This window comes from Heteronotia binoei, chromosome 2 (assembly GCF_032191835.1).
Source record: "Heteronotia binoei isolate CCM8104 ecotype False Entrance Well chromosome 2, APGP_CSIRO_Hbin_v1, whole genome shotgun sequence".
Lineage (NCBI taxonomy): Eukaryota > Metazoa > Chordata > Lepidosauria > Squamata > Gekkonidae > Heteronotia > Heteronotia binoei.
In genome coordinates this window covers 85,077,432-85,097,200 of record NC_083224.1, presented here as the reverse complement: position 1 = coordinate 85,097,200, position 19,769 = coordinate 85,077,432, and the positions used below count along the sequence as shown (strand labels likewise).

General features: G+C 45.0%; 1 protein-coding gene across 2 annotated transcripts in view; it reads right to left on the bottom strand.

The window, feature by feature from the left end:
• Positions 1–19,769, bottom strand: part of GRM4 (glutamate metabotropic receptor 4) — a 618,169-nt gene that overhangs the window by 90,407 nt on the left and 507,993 nt on the right. For both annotated transcript variants that reach the window (XM_060231489.1, XM_060231490.1), the window contains 2 exons: positions 16,321–16,457; positions 13,360–14,295 (listed from right to left, as the gene is read on the bottom strand). In XM_060231489.1, coding sequence (XP_060087472.1) covers positions 13,360–14,295; positions 16,321–16,457 — 1,073 coding nt within the window. The remainder of the gene's footprint in view (positions 1–13,359; positions 14,296–16,320; positions 16,458–19,769) is intronic.

The following is a 19,769-nucleotide window of genomic DNA, read 5'->3' as shown; positions in this document are numbered from 1 at the left end:
TTGCTATTGGCTACTGCAGAAGTCCAGCCCTTATGGTCACTGCACAGCCTCCCCTTTTTCTGAAGTCATGTACCAGCTGACCACTGTCATTCACCCCTGTACCTCCCATCCCCTAAGGGCTCAAGGTAGTCCTTATAACCTGTGACCCAGCTCCTCACAGGTGTGCATGTAGCAGTACTCCAGTTCCGCTGTCTAGATACATCCCCGATTCCTGATCAGTTGAGGGTCCCCTCCCCCTAGTCCTCGCTTGTCGCCATTGGAGCCTTCCTTGAAGACTATGATCGGTAATTATCACCCTGTTTGTATACCCATGTGTTGTCTCTCTCTCTCTATTTTTCCTAGGACTGTATGTGTGTTTTTATGAGTTACTTGTCTTGTATGTATGCCTATATTTTTCTGGAATAAATTTTAATTGTTTTTACTTAATTAGTGTCACTGGTAATTTTAAGCAATAATTTCTGGACGTGTATCCTGTATACACAGGTTAAAAGATCCTGTTTAAGCCAGTGACCACCTGTCAATTCCCCAACCTCGTTTTGAGGGCATTTTGGCTTACAACAGAGGATCCCCCAGTTTGGAGCCTCTCCCTCTCCCAGTTCAGAACTATCAGAAACCAGGGAAATTAGCCCCCCCAGGGTTCTGGTCCTGGGGGTTCCCCTAGTCTTAGGCCCCAACCTGCCAGCATGGAGCTGGCCAGCAGAGGGATCCCTGCCCTCAAGGAGCTCTGTCACACCTGATGTGCCCGACATGATGACATCACCTGGAAGTGACATCGTCGCACTGGACATGTCACATGGAAGACACTCTAGCAATTTGTGTCAGGTAAGACCTGGCAACCCTACAACCCCCCCCCCCAAAAAAAAAAACAGGCAAAAACCAAAAAGTAAATGTGACATGCCTTCATCACCCAGAAATGACATAGGCATGTTGGTGATTTGCTCGGGGGGGGGGGGGGTGGCAAAACTCTATGATTTAAACCTAATTCGACCATACAGTTTTGCCCACAAACCACAGCATCTTCCCCAATATCCCCACCAGGCACATTGTATTTATTTTCTTATTCTGCTTCTTCCTTCCCTCCTAGTAAGTGCACCCCCCCATTCCCTGCCTGCTCAGCTGAGGGACCTCTGGAGAAAAAGCAGAAGCTCTGTGTCCATCAGCTTCTACGTAATAAAGTTCTTAAAGGAACATGATCCAATATTTTTCATATTCAAACCACTTCACTCTTGCAGTCAAAACCAATATGTTTTTTGACTGTGAGAGTGAAGTGGTTTGAATATGAAAAATATTTTTGGAATGAGCAAGCTGATGCTTGGATAAAGCAATAAAGCGAAACAGGAAGTTAAACTGGTTAATCCTGTCACACTATTGGCTATTTGCTGCATACAAATTGTTTGGAAAATATTACTTTTGTGGATAACTGAGTTTGTATATTCTTCCACATGTATTTTTGAAAAATTGCCATTGAATATAATAAACTGAGACATTTTTGTTAACAACTTGCCTTTATTGGATCATGTTGCTTTAAGAACTTTATTACGTAGAAACTGACAGACACAGAGCTTGGGCTTTTTCTCCGGATCTCCTTCTGTGTGACTCTTCTAGTTGCTCAGCTGAGGGACCTGGCAACCCTACTCACATAAATGAGGTCACTTGGCTTAAAAGTGTTTATCTCTGCTTAGAATTACACTGTTATGTGTTCTAGATGAATAGGGAGAATGCATACATTTAAAATGTAAAGTCTTGTATACGCAATGTGGCAAGTCAGTATTTACTAACTTGTAATGTGTAAAATAGCTGCTGTCACATCAGGTTCCTGCTATACACCCAGGATGGCTGGCAAAGAACACCTGAAGTGCCTCCAAGATAGACCTCAACACTGCACATATTTTTTGAAAACAAAAACAAAACAAAACTAATCACTTCTCTCTCTGAGTGGTACGAATTCTAAGGGCTGAGATTTCCCAGAGCTGCAGATGCTTCCATGAAAGCTGAGCACACCAAGGGCATATTTAGTGCAAAGCTCTTTTGAAAACATCAGATCATTAAGTGTCACATAGACAATATAGAAAAGAGACAGAGATACCATAGATACTACAGAGAAACAGATAATTACTATATCAGACTCTATTTTTCTTTTCGAAGAGTGTGTCTCACCCACACTGCTCACAAAATGACACTGCTAAAGGATAAGAGAAACCCTGGGTAACACACAAACACGCATGCAGAGCAATTGAAACTTCTTCATTCTGTTCCTTCAAACAGAAGCCTATGATATATGCATTACAAAGTTAAAGAGTAAACCCTGTTTCTTGTTTACATGCTTCCTACTTTCCAGAAATGATTTCAGTTCAGTGACACTAGCTACCAATGGGCACTCTTTGAGCTGAGGATCAGCAACAAGGGTGGTCATAACCTGTTATCTTTTTTAAAAGGTAGTCCCCTGAGCAAGCACCAGTCGTTTCCGACTCTGGGGTGACGTTGCTTTCACAACGTTTTCATGGCAGACTTTTTACAGGGTGGTTTGCCATTGCCTTCCCCAGTCATCTACACTTTCCCCCCAGCAAGCTGGGTACTCATTTTATACAGACATTTATCTGTGAGAGAAACAGCATCTGGCACGCAGAAAGTTCAATCCCTAGCATCTCCAGTTAAAAGGGCCAGGCAGTAGGTGATGTGAAAGCCCTCTGCCTGAGACCCTGGAGATCCACTGCCAGTCTAAGTAGACAATATTGACCTTTATGGACCAAGGGCCTGATTCAGTATAAGGCAGCTTCATGTGTCATGTGTTTACCTGCATTTCATCAGATGCTTCTTTAGGACACTGCTTCAGCAGGGCAAACTGACCACAGAAGCAACCTAAGTGACTACTTTAGGGCAACAATGTTTTTAGGGGTGCTAATTAAATAGCATGTGCAATGAAAGAAAAACATCCAGGGGCACATCTCTTGTTTTGTATGGGGCAGCTATTTGAGACAACAAAATGCTATGGAATAGCTATGGGTTCCAGCTGTTTAGACTCAAGCAGTACCAGACTGGCTTTTCATGTTTCCAGTGTAATCTACAAAGTAGGAACTCACATATCTTTCCTGGAGAGGATGCACAATTTATATGTATTTTTGTAATCTGCACATCACAGCAGGGTAGATAATAATAATAATAATAATAATAATAATAATAATAATAATAATAATAATAATAATAATATTTAATTTGTATCCTGCCCTCCCCGCCGAAGCAGGCTCAGGGCGGCTCACAACACAGGCATTTCAACAATTAAAACAATACATATTATACATACATACATATTATAAATCAAACATTTATAAAATTAATCATCATTGTAATTAAAAAGCATTCTAAGATTAGATGTGCTTTCCCCAACTTTGCACATTATCCAGGAGGTATGAGAAAAGGGAAGTGTAAGCCAATCACGTCTTTTGAGTTGCTGCTTGATTGGAAAATCCAAAGTAACTCTAGATAGTGTCCTGAAACACATCACAATAAAAATGTTCTGTATGTGCAGAGGACCTTTCCTATCCTTTATTTTGATTTGTATTCAGCTTAGGATCCTGCAACCATAAGGCATAGCTACTGCTGATAGAACAGATTTTGTTAAATATATATTCCATCTTTGGAGGTTATGGATAAGTTTATAGAAATATAGAAGGGGTGAGAAGGAGTAGAAGTGATGGTCATGGGGGCACATGGAGAGATTGTGAACTGCGAAGGGGCCTTGGACATACATATGGGCATTTTCTCAATCTTTATCAACTCATTTTACAGGACTTCTGCACAGTCATGAGGCTAAAACAAGGGCTCAGGCCAGGCTTTGTGAGTACCAGTTATGAGACCTCTGGAGGCTTCTGATCATGCATACACGCATGTAGGAGGTTGCTGCAGACCTAGACTGAGAGCATGTGTTAAGTACTGGGTTTGATACTTTAGCTAGCTTTACTGGCAACTATATACTAAAAGTCAACATGGCAGGGCCGAGACCCTGCTTATATCCATGCAATAGAAATGCTCCCCACAAGTCCCATACCAAATCATAGTGGTCAAGTTTCGTGCCAAGACTGCTCATTGGTTGCTGTTTAGAGTTCAAATCAATTGGAGTCTATAGGCAATCCCTCGATTTCCCAGATGCCCGTGAAAGCTACTGCACAGCAGTAAATTCAGTGCAGTAAACTCAGGGTAGCCAATTCAATACATAACAGCATGTATGAAGAAAGAAAACAGAACAGTTTAGAGACTAGGGTTGCCAGCTTTGAGTTGGAAAATATCTAGAGATTTTTGGGGGTGCAGCCTGGGGTAGGGTGAGGTTTGGGGGAGAGAGGGATCTCAGCAGGGTATAATGCCAAAGCAGTCATTTTCTCCAAGGGAGATTTGGAGATCAATTGTAATAGTGGAAGATCTCCAGGTGTCCCCTGGAGGTTGGCAGCCCTAGTGGAGGCTACTGGTCTGTACTCACTGCTGCCACCACAGAAGTAGGCACAGAGTTACTGAAAAATGTGGTAAGAACTTTAACTAGGATGCTGTCTGAGTGACCTGTTCCTGGGATCACAGCTGCAGTGTGCAAACGCCAAAATGGAAACAAGCTTTCCAATCTTTCCATAGAAAATTAGAAGATACCATTTTTTAAAGATTGGGGAAATGACACTGTTTTAACAAGAGAACACATACACTCCATCATGGCTGCTGCAGAAAATGTGAATAAAAGGGCCACTGAAACACTAGGAATGGGTGCTCTGCCACCTTTACCCAAAACAGACTACCATGGGAACCCCTTGCAAACTCTGACAGTAAAAACAGAGCGTGTGCAGCATCCATAACTGATGGGCTACACACACACTGTCCTTAAACCTGTATTTACAATGGATTTATACAGATGTCAAGAGACATTAGGTCAAAGTTGCTCAGAGTCCCAAAGAATGCTTTTCCTTGTATTGCTAATAGAGCATGAAGGGACAGATTCTTAGCAAGGCCCAAACAGGCCTCACAGTCTTTGGCTTTATGCTGATCTACACCAGCTGTGAATCAAGCTTAGCGTGCTCCCTTCTCCACTGCCTGCCAAGTAGTGTTTAACACTGGATTAGCTAATGTGATTCCTCCAGGTCACATTCTAGCACAACCTGATCTGCCACTGAAGACAAGGCCCTGGAGAGCTTGTGACCAGAATGATGGAATTATTTTGTTTGCTGGCCTCACTGCTGCATGATGCGCCATCTCTCCCACTGCATCCAATTCTGTTACAGGAACTCATTGCTGCCCAAACACCCAGGTGTTAATTAAAATCCCAGCAACACAGTAATTGAATGAGGAACTCCACTGCTCAGTGAATAAGCAGAAGCTTCCTTGTCTCCCTTGCCCAGATTTTCTGGGCTGACACAAGCACAGCTAGATTGTGTAGAAGGAATCCTCAGAACTAAATGAGTGCAGTGCCGATGAATGGTGCTGGGTGGCTCTAGAGGATGGTGGTCTCTTTTTATGCACACAGCAGGGACAGGAGAGGCTGCTTTTCCACACACTTTACTGCAATCCTAACTAATTAACTAGAATGCGGGAGGGGGAGACCTTTGCTGAAGCGGGATGGTGACAGAATGCAAATAACCTGAGCAGAAAAAACAGACATTAAGCAGTTTTTTGGACAAGAGGAAATGAAAATTTGATTCAGGTTCCCTTGCACAGCCTTCTACAACAGGGCTGCTGGTTGGTAGGGATAGCAAGAACTCTCATTGGCCTGGCCAGGTTCTTCCCAATCCCATCCATCTGGCATTTTTCCAGATGCCTTTCCCTACTACCTGTCTGCATGGCTGCCTCGTACTTCAGAGGTGAGCCTAGGGTTTCCAGACCCCTGGTACAGTCAGGGGATCCACCAGTCTTTGATATGCCAATCCACTGCCAGCCAGCTTGCCAGCAGGGAGGGGGGGAACCCACCAGAGACTTTGTCATGCAATGTTTCTGACATGATGATGTCACTCAGAAGTGACATCATTGCATCTCTGATGCTGCATGATGACACTTCGGTTTAGGGTGAGCTCTATAGTTTTGCAGCCAAAAAGACTCCCAGAGCAGCTCCAGGATCCCTCCCCCGCAGCAGTGAGGTAGGACCTAGCAACCCTAGGCAAACCCCACCCACCACTTATAGCCACACCCTCACTAGAGGCCTGCTATGTTGCTTCTTTCATCTGGAGCCATCCCTGCAGCTTGCCCACAGCCTTAATCTCTATGAGCCCATCCTGATTGTGTTGTGGTTCAGGTGGGTGATGCCAGGCCAGCCTCACTCCTAACTAAGCAAGGACAGGGTGCTGCCATCCCAACAGAGGACAACCTGGCCAGTGATGCAAAACGGTTGCCCTGGCTTTTTGCTGTCATCATGGACGATAAAAGGAAGACTTGTATTGCTGTAGCTGGTAAAGTCACTTGGCATCTTGCCACCTACATTATAGACAGTCCACTACAGTCTGATCTTCATACAAGCAACAAGAACCAGGCCAGAGTCCATCATCAGAGTCAGGGCAAGGTGGGACCCTACTGTTCCTTTATGCATTTATTTATCAAGTGCATTAGTAGAACTCAAGCAGAGGAAAGGGCAGTTCAACAGCTCCCTCTTCTAATGAGCCAGCACAGTATGATGCAGAAGCCCTGTTCCACAGTTACAGACAGTGAACACATGTACCATCTGTGCACATTGTACAATGGATTTTCTCTATATGTGAACTGAGTAATTCTCATGTTACATTGATCACATGCACTACTGAATGTGTGATTGAATCCCCGCATGTTGGAATTGGGATTGGAGCTCGAGCGCAGACTGCTGACTCTTGATGGGGCGCTACTAACACCAGAGCCTAATATCAAGAGCTTAGGAGTGACACTTTCAATTGAGGCCCAGGTCATGCATATTGCCAAGGTGGCATTTTTTCATCTTCATCAAGCCTGGCAGCTAGCTCCCTTCCTATCTCACTTGGACCTAGCCACAGTAATCCATGCAACGGTCACCTCCAGACTAGACTACTGTAACTCGCTCTATGCTGGCCTACCCTTGAGTCTGATCCGGAAGCTCCAACGGGTCCAGACAAGAACACCACGGACAGCACATATTCTACCTGTGCTGTGCCAGCTACACTGGTTGCCAATTGAGTACCAGGTTAGATTCAAGGTTTTGGTTATGACCTTTAAGGCCTTGAGTGGTCTGGGACCACCATTATTCCCTATGGGAATCGTTCTCCATAGGGAATAATAGAGTGCCCAGTAGACATTTCCCTCCCCCCTCACACTTTCTAAAGCAAGGGGAGGGCCTCCAAACCAGGGAATCCCCTGCCTCCTCCATCTCTCTCACACACAAATACTTACTGGGTCTTGTTCCTGCAGAACTTTACTCCCTCTGAAAACGAAAGCAAAAGAAAGGGAAGGGCCGTTCTCTGAGGAAACTGTTACTGATCCTTTCCCATGAAGCCCTTCCTGTTCCCTACTTCCTGCTCAGCCTTAAAGGTACACATTTTAAAAACTGTTTGCAGGTTTCTAAACCTGCAGGAGCTCTAAATCTACAGAATGACTGTGGGGGCGGGGCTTCCCCCGCCGGCCAGCTGGCTGGGGGCGGGGAGAAGCCTGTCAAAACGGGGGATCCCCTGCTGGGACCTGGGGATTGGGAAGCCTAAGGCAAACATGTTTGAAAAACCTCAGCTTGAGACCCTGGAGAGCCGCTGCCAGTCTGAGTAGACAATACCGACTGATGGACCGAGGGTCTGATTCACTATAAGGCAGCTTCATATGTTCATATAAAGGACTCTGGGGTATCAAACCTATCTAGCCCAGCATTTCCTCAGTAGCCAAGCAGATTTGCTAGAAGGCCCAAAGCAGGGGCACAGAGACCAGGGACTCTCCCTGTTGCTGCCTCCCACAACTGATATACAAATTTACATCCAAGTGCTATTCAGGAAGGATTGTAACCTTTTTAGAAGATAGAATCATAATTTTAAAATGAATAGAATTGTCTGGTTTGGTGTTTTGTTTTTTACTATGCCTGTCCTGGATTGCATCTTGTATGGGTTGTTCTTTCAATGCATTTGCCTTGCAAGGTATCCCACTTTGATTTCCATTTGTCCTGCGCTGCCTTCACCTCCCAGGGTGGCCCTTCCCCACAGCCTCTAGTAGTGGATACAAGATGCCATTAAGGAATAGCAGAGTGGAAGACAGACATCTTTGACCTGGAGCAGCATTCACCAGAAGGTTCTTCTCTACCAGAAGCATCAAAATGACAGATCAATGCAAAAGGATGGCAGTGCTCTTGTAGATGTCTCATTCATTCCCATCAGGCTTGTGCAGGAGGACTTTAGGAGATGATTCAGTTTGGATTTCCCACCTGAGGCACTAATATGCCTTTGCTTCTACAATCACTTTTACCCCACATTAAACAAGCATTACATTCTCATTTACTTTGAAACACATGTAACAGTAAGGGTGTCATGTAGAGAAGAGAAGGTATCAAGCAAGATAGGATCAACATCTGATTCATTCTGAAAGTGACTGCGTACTTAATGATTTCAAAAGCACTGGGCTGAAAGGAAGCAAGGATAAAATACACTAAGCCGCTCAAGGAACTGCAGGAAATGGGTATGTTTGGTGACCAGAGGTTGTGGATCAGCGAATCAACTTTGCATAGAGAAGGACCCAAGCTCATTCTCTGCATCTCTAGTTAAAATCTAAGGTTGTTATGTATGTGAATCTATGTATTACCTAATGATGTTCTTGCCTGGCTCATTGGAGCCTGAAGGACTGAGCTTGGGGATTTAGGAACAATGGGCAGTAAAATCCAATCCCAGGCCCCTTGCTGGTTTGAATGACCCAATAATGTGATAGCGCGGGAACCCAGTGTTGTATATAGTTGGCCCAGTGGCCTCTGTTAGCGAGTTGAGTTAGTGCAGCCACCTAACATGCTGTACTCTATAAAGAGCTTGTTATCACTACCACCTCGCCTCTTCAATGCATAGAACCCACTATATTATAAAGGTAGTAGATGATACAAAGCACCTCTGCCTGAGACTTTGAAGAGCTGCTGTCAGTCAGAGTAGACAATATTGATTTTGACAGAACAATGGTCTGACTCAGTATACAGCAGCTTGATGTTTTCAGCATGTTTAACACATGATGGGCACAAAGGAGCAATGCAGTTTCTTTTGTTTTTGGAGTTTTTCGGTTTGGGGAAAATACCTGTATATTCACTACTCACCTCTGGTCTGTGATTAGGTTTGCTAAATGCCAGCTAAGATTTTTTTTTTCCTTTTCATATGCAGCAGACTGAATACTCTTGGGCTTACAAACTGCCCTTGCTTATCATGTGCCTGCAGCCCTCAGCACAGCGGCTGGGCTGCAGAGGCACGTGTTTGCCTCCCTGGACAGGGAGAGACAGAGGGCGCCCGTTTAGGCATGCAGGCTGGAGGGCATCGGGCGCTGCTTCGGCCCCTCCCACCCGCCCTGTATGTTTTGTAGGCATTTGCTGGTTGCTTCTTTGAGGAGCTGGGTAGGAATTTTTTCACACCCTGGCTGATTGGTGTTGCCAGGTTGTGTTTTTCGCCTACCCTACATAGCATTGCAGTGGATTGTGGATTTGGCTATTGGGAGGTGCTGTTAAATAGGCGGTCACTTTAGTGGCAGGTTTTTTGGGGTTTAGGGCACTATGCGGCCAGGGGAGGACTGTGAAGCATCCCCCTTTTGGGGAATTTGGGGTCTGGCATGATCAACCCTGGGGTTTGAAGACCCGGGTAGAGATTGCAGACTGCCGGGAGACTTGGCTAGAGGGTGCTTTCTGGCGAGAGGTGCGTCTGGGTTTGGGCCCTCTGGTGCGGGCCTCCCTGCTGGGCCTGCCCGGAGGGAGCTGAGGCCCTCAGCTCTGGCCGGGGGGCTGGGTCTCTCGCCTGTTATGGCAGGGGAGTGGTCGGGGTGATCCCTAGCCCTGGCCAGGCTGCTGGTGGGGTACCCTTGCTGTTTATGAGATTAATTAATAAAGTGTCCCAATTTTATTCCAATCACTTGGTGTCTGTCTCGTTATTTCATCCTTGGGGGGGGGGGGGGCAATCCCTCTGTTTCTCTACCAATGACAATCTTTTTTAAGTAACATGTTGCTACTGTAGCTGTAAGCTTCTGTTCCTAGACCTAGTGGCCTAAAAGTGGTGGATGATGGCTAGCAGTGTTTTTTCAAGCATTAGGCATGACTGTTGCAGCTTATAAGGGCTTGTCTGCATGGTCTGGTCTGGTCTGGTCTGGTTTTCTACAGACTAGATTCACAAATATGGATCTGCCTAATTCTAGATCCACAAATATGGATTCTGACTAATTCAACAATGCAACTATTTTTATTTTTATTATTATTAGTTTATTAATATTCCACCCATTCCCCCATTGGGGGCTCAGAGTGGAGTACAGCAAATAGAAATAAAATCACAATAAAATCATAATGAAACCAATTACAATTGTTTATTTATGTTAGACTTTTACCCTGCCTTTCCCTGCATGCAGGGCTCAGGGTGGCTTACAGCTATGCTAAGGCCATGCTTGCTCCCACACCATTGTTTGCCAGATATCACAGTAATACTGATTCAATGTAATGGGCAAGACCGCACATCTGCATTTATGATGATATTAGACAATTCATCCACAGCTCACATTACATGTTTTTGTGGCTCCTGCTACTAACAGTAAAGCCTCCAAAAGGCAGGGGAGTTTGGGGAAGCAGCCAACTTGTTCCATCTAGATGCATGATCCTCTGAACCTTCAGAAATGAGAGCAGCAAAGTTCTGAACTAAGATTATTCAAAAAGCATGAGATAGAATAGTAACTACAAGATCTATATGTCCCATCAAGACTTCAGGAACTTCATAATTTAGGAAGAGCTGCAAAATGCTCTGTCAGTATTGGATTTAAAAGCAAAAACAAGCTTCTCTCTCTTTCTGGAGCTGTTTCTGTAGCTTGGTGGAAAAGGTACCGTATTTTTCGCACCATAAGGTGCTCCGGACGATAGGACGCACCTTCCTCCTGGGGGACAATCCGCTGCCTCCGATCCCGGCGCCTGGCTCCAGCTCTGACACTTACAGCAAGCGCCAGGATCGCTCCCTCTGCCCTCTGATCCCGGCGCTTGCTGTAAGTATCAGAGCTGAAGCCAGGCAGAAAGGCACGGAGGAAGCACGCTGCCCTCTCCACAGCCGGCGCTCGCAAAGCGCTGGGTTTGCGGAGGGGGCGGGTGCTTCCTCCGTGCCTGTCTACCTGGCTTCAGCTCTGATGCTTACAGCAAGCGCTGGGTTCGGAGGGCAGAGGGAGTGATCCTGGTGCTTGCTGTAAGTGTCAGAGCTGGAGCCAGGCAGGTAGGCGCAGGGGAAGCGCCGGGATCAGAGGTGGAGGCAGTGGATCGCCCCCCCCCCCCCAGGAAGGTAGGTACTGGTACCTTTGCTCCATAAGACGCACACACTTTCCCCCCCACTTTTTTTGGGGGGGGGGGTGCGTCTTATGGTGTGAAAAATACGGTAATTCAAATTCTTCACTAAGAGTAGCCAAATATAGGTCATATTTGCATACATTTGCTTTTTTTGCATGATTTATTCTGCTTTTGATAGCCTGAGGGGTAAGCAATTATGCAAAACACTGAAGTTTCCCTATCAGATCGCTTAACTTCCTCTGTCTCTCTCTCTGGCTTTTTAGAAATGTTTGTAGAAAAATGGTTTTATTTCTTTGAATTTGTACAAAAACAGCAGAATGCTTTATGTAAACTACCGGAAAAATATCTAAACTTTGTATTTTATTAAGATTCCTACCTCAATATTGTAATCAAAGCAAGATAGCTAAAGTTATGGATAATGTTATAGTTGTAAGTTCTTGTTTTTGTTTGTTTGTTATATGTTTTGTATAATATTAATAAAATTGTTTAAAATGGAAAAAAGAAAAGAAAAAAAAGAAATGCCAAGCAGTAACAATGCATTTTCCTGTTGATCTCTGAACCACGAGGACCAGAAATAATGATTTTGTTACAACAATGCGTGAAGAAAGGCACTTTTCCTGGGAGGTTTGAAATGAGCCAAACATCCACTTTGTGTTTTAACAGCTCCCCCCTCCCGCCCAAGCAGAGAACAGGTTGGGAAGGAGGAAGTCTAGCTGGAGACAATGGGCTGGCCAAGTTTCCCTTTTCTCCCCCACTTCAAATAAGGAACAGATAGCTGGAGGAATGAAATGCTAAAAGGATACCAAGAAGGAAATGTCTAGAATTTTCAGGGAAAAGCTTTTTTGACCTGGCCTGACTAAGTCAGTGAGTGGAGAAATAGATACAATAAAAAACTTCTTGCAGCAGGAAGGAGGTCTCTTTTCCTTGGGTGGTGCATCTATGAGCGCACAAAGACCTCTCCACTAGGAAGACAGCCATTGACCATGTGTTCACCTCAAGAGTTGGAGCAAGCTTCAAGGTGAGATATAGGAATCTGTAACATCCTAAGCAAAAGGAGCCTGTCCTATTTTAACCTTTGATAGGGCATGTATAGAGAAAGGCCCAGAAAATTTGCATTTTACCCATTTCTTTTGGACTCTCTTGGTCAATCTGGTGATGTACTAAAAGTATGCTTGTAAACATTTCCTTTTTAATAAATACTTTATAACGTTTGATGAGAGTAGTGGTGCTCTGTACCACATAGACCTCCACCATCTTGGATATGCTATTTTAAAATGGAGCACCAGAAGAAAGGAAGGCAGTTGGCAAGGGGCCATTCCTCCAAGGGCATGTGGTGATCAGTGCTGGGACACAGGAGACACAGAGGCAAGGCCTCAGAACTTGGAAGGAAAGCTGGGAGTCCTGATTCCCCTAGTGGGTAATTCTGACAAGTCATGTGGTGGTGGCGAGCTACTTAAAAGTAGGAGAAAAACCACTCCAGGTGTGATGGAAAAAACCAGTCACAGAAGTGGATTCTGCCTATGGGTGATAGTTCTATGGGACACATTTCCATTTGCTGCCAGTGCCTACAGTGCCTGCTTTCCATATGACAGGAAGGCATAAGGACAAAAAGATAGAAACTTCTGCAATAAAATAGCAATGAAAATAAAGAGAACAATAAGAAAAAAGAGCGGGAAATAGCAAAAGAGGACTGCAGAGGATAAAAGAAAGAAAGAGTAAGAAAACCAAAAGCAGTACAGAAAAAGCAGGAAAATCCAACACTATCTACTGCATCATAAAACCAGCAAGTCCTTATGTCAGATGCAGGGTTATATGGCCTGCATTGTCTCACATACCAGAGATACTTCATCACATGTGTACCTGGGAAACAAATCAGTAGACATGTCAGTCATTCCCACTCCCTTTCCCCCATGCTCCACCTCCATTACCTTCTCTGCTGACTGTGATGTCCCGAAGAAGATGGGAATGAAGGCTAACCAGACGATACAGGTGGTGTACATGGTGAACCCAATGGGCTTGGCTTCATTAAAGGTCTCGGGAACCCCTCGGGTCTTTATAGCATACACAGTGCAGGTCACCATGAGCAGCATGCTGTACCCAAGCAAACAGATGAGGGACAGGTCTGAAATGTCACACTTGAGCACTCCCCGGGCAAAGCGGGGATCTGTAGTCCGCTGGTCCTCATAGTCGATGATGGAGTGTGAGGGATCCACAATGAACCAGATGCAGACCCCCACAAGCTGCAGGGAGATGAGGCTGAAGGTGATAACCAACTGGGAAGCAGGACTGATGAAGCGAGGGGCACTGACTGACTTTTTGCCCTGCTCAAAGATGCGATAGATGCGATTGGTTTTAGTCAGCAAGGCAGCATAGCTGATGCTCATCCCCAGCCCCAAGAAGACACGCCGCAGTGAACAGGTGCCCATGTCAGGCCCAGCAATCATCAGAAAGGTGGTGGCATAACAGAGGAAGATGCCCGTCAGCAGCACATAGCTGAGCTCTCGCCCTGAGGCTTTGACAATGGGTGTGTCATTGTAGCGCACAAAGGTCACCACAACAAAGAGAGTGGCAATGATGCCCACAATGGCAATGAAAACTGGCACCACAGCCCAAGGGGAGCTCCACTCCAGCTTGACAATGGGGATGGGAATGCAGCCTGTGTGGTTCTCATTGGGGCGCTCATTGAAGCGGCACACTTTGCAGTGGAACTCATCGTGCTGATACTGGTATCCATCGCAGCGCTCACAATGCCAGCAGCATGGGATACCTTTCACTAGTTTCTTCCTTTCTCCTGGCTTGCATGGCTGGCTGCAGATTGAGGTGGGCACCTGGTTGCCTCCTCCAGGCCAATGCAGGCGCTCCATCTGCAGTAGAAATAGAAAGAATTGTACTAGCCCACATGAACTCAGCACAGTAGAAGCAAGGGCTGGACCACTGACTTTGCTAGAATGCCGGCTTCTAATCAAGACACTTCCCAATCACTCTGGCACTGCTCTGTTCATTTTGGCAGTGGCCCCTGGTAACTTTGGCCACTAAAAGATGTTTTCACACTAAATAAAATGGGACTTCAGACTAAACAGCTTAGGCTTGCTTCCTTAATCTCTCACTTTTGCAGGTTTGCAGCGCTTCTCCTTCACCTCTGCAGCATCCCTGCTAATTTTAAAGTAGTCTCTCCCTGTTCTGCAATATTCTTCACAAGAGCTCCTGGATAGCCCAGGTAAGCCTGATCTTGTCAGATCTTGAAAGCTAAGCAGAGCCAACCCTGGCAAGTATTTGGATGGGAGACCTCCAAGGAATACCAGGGTTGGGAGGCAGAGGCAGACTGTATCAAGCCACTTATCTGAATGTCCTCCATGCCCCAGTAGAAGTCGCCAGAGATCACCATGACATCCAGGCATAGACACACATACACACAAAATTGCTTACAAAAAAATGTTGATCCCTAAGTGACCTCACTAAACTACACCAGCTTGATTAGCAGGAGCCTACCACCTAAGATGATCATCACAAGTTCTGTTCTCAGGGGCCTTACTAACATGGAGAGAAGCACTGGCCAGAGGTGGGCATGTCCTCCCCTTGAAGCTGTTCTGGAATCTATTTTATTGGGCTTTAGGTGCCAGCTGGAATTATTTTTCACCCTCCTTTTTAAAACTTTTTTTTGCATTTGTACCCCCACTCTCTACAGCCTGCCTGCTTTCAATAATTTGTTGTGCTGCTGATTTTATTGACTGCTGTTTTAATTGCTTATCATTTTACTATCTAGAATGTCTTTGTTTTAAATTAACTGCATTTATTTTATTTCTTTTTTCTGGTTGCTTTGGGCAAGATTTTGGAAATATGGGATAGAAGTAGTCTAAATAATACCTACAATAAATATTCTAGCCATGCCACTGTTATGGCTAATAGTCTAGGCTGCCTGTGATTCTCACCGCTACACTGATATAACAAACTTACAGATTGGTATTGCCTAGGGTTGTCAAGCTACTGGTGGGGCCTGGAGACCTTCAGAATTACAACTGATCTTCAGACTACAGGGATTGGTTCCCCTGGAGACAACAGCTGCTTGGGAAGGTGAACTCTATGGCATTATACCCCCCTGGGGTCCCTCCCCTCCTCAAACACTGCTCTCCGTAGGCTCCACCCCCACCTCCCACCCCCACAGGCTCCACTCCAGGTATTTCCCAATCAGGAGTTGACAACCCTAGTATTGGCCCTCATGTACAATCTCTCTCTTCCCCCCACCCCTCATTGTGAAAGGCTAATTTTTTGTTTGTTTGTTTTGAGTTGCACTCAGCTCTGTTAACATCAATTAATTAGAACTGAAATGAAATTATGAACAAATTCAGACTTATATAACATTTCATTGTTGGGATTATAGTTTTTGTAGGGCAAATATTTTCAAATTTTGCTTTCAAAATTCAACTTTGTAGAATGGTTAAAGAAAGCACAGCCATGGTTCAGCACTTTTAAGTCCCATTACATTCATTGAGAATGTTAAACATGTTCTTAATTCTTTTCCCTTGAAATGGTGCTCTTGTCCATTTGTGAATAAAGGTAATAACATAAGCATCAACTTGTCAAGTAAAACACTTTTATACTATTTATTTCTCTAGAGCCCCCAGTTCTGGCCTACATATATTACTACTGCACGAATAAGGATCAGGGAGCAACCAGTGCAAAATGTTTTTGTTTTTAAATATCACCCTGTATGATCTTTACAGTGCTTGTATATAAATAGGTTAAGTCAAGACCTATTCCATTTTGAGTGGGATACTCCCTAGTGGTACTGGAACCTCAAGTGAGCCCTGCTACATTTCTTACGGGAGCTTCAAGTTTGGTCTCCCAGGAGACTCTAGGCAAACCTAGACTCTGGTTCAGAGCTTGCTTACTTTTAAATTCAAGTGATCAGCCCAGTGCCCAATAACTTTGTACTCAGGAGTAACATTCTTGATCTGGTACTGATAGATGTCATAGCGGCCTGGGGCATCTCCATTCTCGTTGAACGTCACAGGGGTTCCAGCAATTCCTGCAAGGCACAAAGCATTTTTGTTGGAGAAAAAAAAGCACTGCTGACTTGGACTGTGACCGATTCCTCACTAGGAGTTGCTCTGCCCCTAGGCTTCTGCTTTCCCCAGCTCAAGTGATCAATTCCTCACCAGTTGCTGCATGGGCATATTTTGATCCATGGCGCCCTACAATTACTCTCACGGCTTCTTACTCTTGGTTTCTGGAGATCCAGAAGCTGTGAGAAAATCAGAAGCTGTGAGCCACAGATCAAAATGTTCCTGTGCAGCAACTGGTGGGGAATTGATTGCTTGAGCTTGGGGAAAGCAGAAGCCTGGGAGCAGAGCAACTGCTAGTGAGGAATCGGTTTGTGTTTCTGATCTTCCAAAGAAGCTCTCTCTCTCCCTCTCTCTCACTTGTATAGAATCAGTGGGGAACCTGAGTGCAATAATAAGCCCATGTTAAGTCCTACTGATTTCAGTGGTTAATAAGCACAGAAGATCAGGTACTCAAATTTCCAAATAAAATCAACAGGTCTTTAACATGCTTAACGGGATCATACCCCAGTGGGGCAAAGTTGTTTTATGCCTACTTTACGTGACCAGTAAATGCAGCTTCTCAGTAAATCAAGTTGAGTGAATAAACTAGCCTTGCAGAATTGCACAAGTGGGACATTGAACTCAACTTTTCTGCTTGTTTTAGGGAGGATAGATATAGGTAGAGAAAGAAAGAGACTCAGCTGCTAAAAAGGGCCAGATCTGCATGCCAGTTAAACTGCTTTTCTTCTACTGAATGCAAGAGGTCAACTGCCCAGCCACTGAATTGACTTAGTTCTACCGCTGTGAAAATCTAGCCCACAATTTCTGGTACTGATACAGTTATTTCTTTACCAATGGCAAGTTAAAAAACAACAAAGTTGGTTTTAAATTCCTGTATTGCCAAGTGATGTCCTAACATTTGTGATAATACATAGAATTAGATATTTGTGCTGAGCTAGAGACCAGATGCACACCAGGTTAGGTGCTGTACATTCTCAGAAGAGAAACAATTGGTGAGCATGAGACCCAAATGGTCTTTATATTAATTCAGCTCCAAAAATCAGTGTTAAAACTTCCATTGGGTATAGTATACATTCATCCCCCACACACACACTCTCTCTGATGCTAACATTCATAATTAGCACATGATAGATGAGAAGGGCTGAAATGGGCTTTTTGATGGCATGTATAAAGAGCACACACAAATCTCTAAATATTCTGCATACAAAATAAGAGACAGACACAGTAACCATAAATCTAAACTTAAATCTTATCAGTTAAAATCTTAGGCACTAACCGTGTGAACTTGGTGAAGTTTCTTTTAGGCAGCAGAACAAAGGAAAAAGAGCTTCATGACAGGCTTACAAAAGGTATTTGGGACAAACTACAAAAGGGACAGAGAGAAGGACTTTCCCTTGTCATTTGCCCAATCAACTCCAAAAGTCACTAGGCAGCCCTCTTTTCCTCTCTCTCCTAATCTGCCTACATATTGTTACACCTCTGTGGGATGTTCAAGCATATTCTATCTGAAGTCATTGAGCAATGAGTCTATACATCCTGGCACTACATCATAATTCTGCATCATTCATTCACCAAGAGCAGTAATTCCCTCTCAGTATTCAACAACAGTGCTTGCAATGGAAAATAACAACACATTTATATACAGCCAGGGAAACATGCATTTCATGAAAGCTGCAAGGCTGGAAGTAGGCTGAGCACAGAGCAGGACCTGAGAGTGATGCTGCTGCATCTTGTCTTCTTCTGTGTATTACTGGACTTTCCTTTCCCAACCCACAGTGGGCATCCAGGAGACCAAGTGCTCTTCCCACAAAACTGGGAAAGCACTATTCATCTCTCTGTCTCTCTCAAGTACGTTTAGAACCTGCCTCTCCTTCAAAGAGATTTAGGCAGCATGGGGCTAATCAGGAATGGGCCTTCATAGAATTTTAAAATTATCTCATTAGGCTTTAAAATGGTGATAGTGTTCCCAGTTAGAGCCAGAGTGGTGCAGTGGTTAAAAGTGGTGGACTCTAATCTGGAGAACTGAGTTTGATTCCCCACTCTGCCACATGAAGCCTACTGGGTGACCTTGGGCCAGTCACAGTTCTCTCAGAGCTCTTTCAACCCCACCTACCTCACAAGGTGGCTGTTGTGGGAAGAGGAAGAGAATGAAATTGTAAGCTGCTTTAAGACTCTTGAGGGAAGAGAAAAGTGGGGTATAAAAACAATTCTTCCTGGAACGCAGGGGAAGGAAGAGAAGAGGAGGCAGCAGTGGTGGCCGTTCTTTCAGCAGCTCGCTTGTCCTTCCCATTGCTGCTGCCCCCTCAACCCCACACCAATCTTGATTGCCGGAGAGCCGGCATAGGAGCCGCGAGCCTCCAGCGTATTTTACCTGCCAATCAGCTGATCGGGGTGGGGCTGCCTTTAAAGAGCCCAGGGAGTGCAGCACTCCACCGCCCCTTCCCAGGCATTGAAATGGGGAGGGAGGGAGGAGGAGGCTGAGGAGGCAAATAGGGATTTGCCTAGGGGGGTGGGTGGGAGGGTCAAGTCTGGTACCCCCCCTGCTGGCGCCCTAGGCAAATGTCTAATTTGCCTAATGGGCAGGCCGGCCCTGGGTGAGATATAAATCCAATAACATAACACAAATAAACTGCTAAGGAAATACTACAGGGTTTGAGCCCCCCTTTTTTCAATGCGGTTTCCAATGTGGTGCCTGTGAGCATCATGGCACATGCTGACAGCTTTTCTGGTGCCCACTGAGTGTTTTTAGAAAGTGGGTGGGGCTTTTGCCCATCAAGGCTTCTGATTGGCCATTGGAGACTTGATTGGCTGTGCAGATTTTTTAAAACTATTGCTTTTGCAGCAGTTGCTACCACAATACAAGGATTTTCTCTGTGTCACTGAAGGTAAGCCAAGGCAGCCATTTTATATCTGTCTCTGCTCCCTGCTACACCCCTGTTGTGCCTGCACCCACCACATTGTGCTAGAATTCCACATGTGTTTGCAGGCTCAAAAAGGATGGGTGTTGAGAAATACCTGGTGATTCTGAAGCTGCAGCCTGTGGGAGAGCAGTGTTTGAATAGGGGAGAGACCAAAGTGGAGTACAAAGCCATAAAGTCCACACTCCAAAGGGGAATTGATCCCTGTCACCTGGAGACCAGTTGTAATACCATGAAAACTCCAGCCACCACCTGGAGACTAGGCAACCAAAAACAGTCACACAGGATATGGAACTGGAGAGCAAGAGTAGCACCATGTACCACTGACTCCTGTAACAGAGTTAATCCTTGACAAAC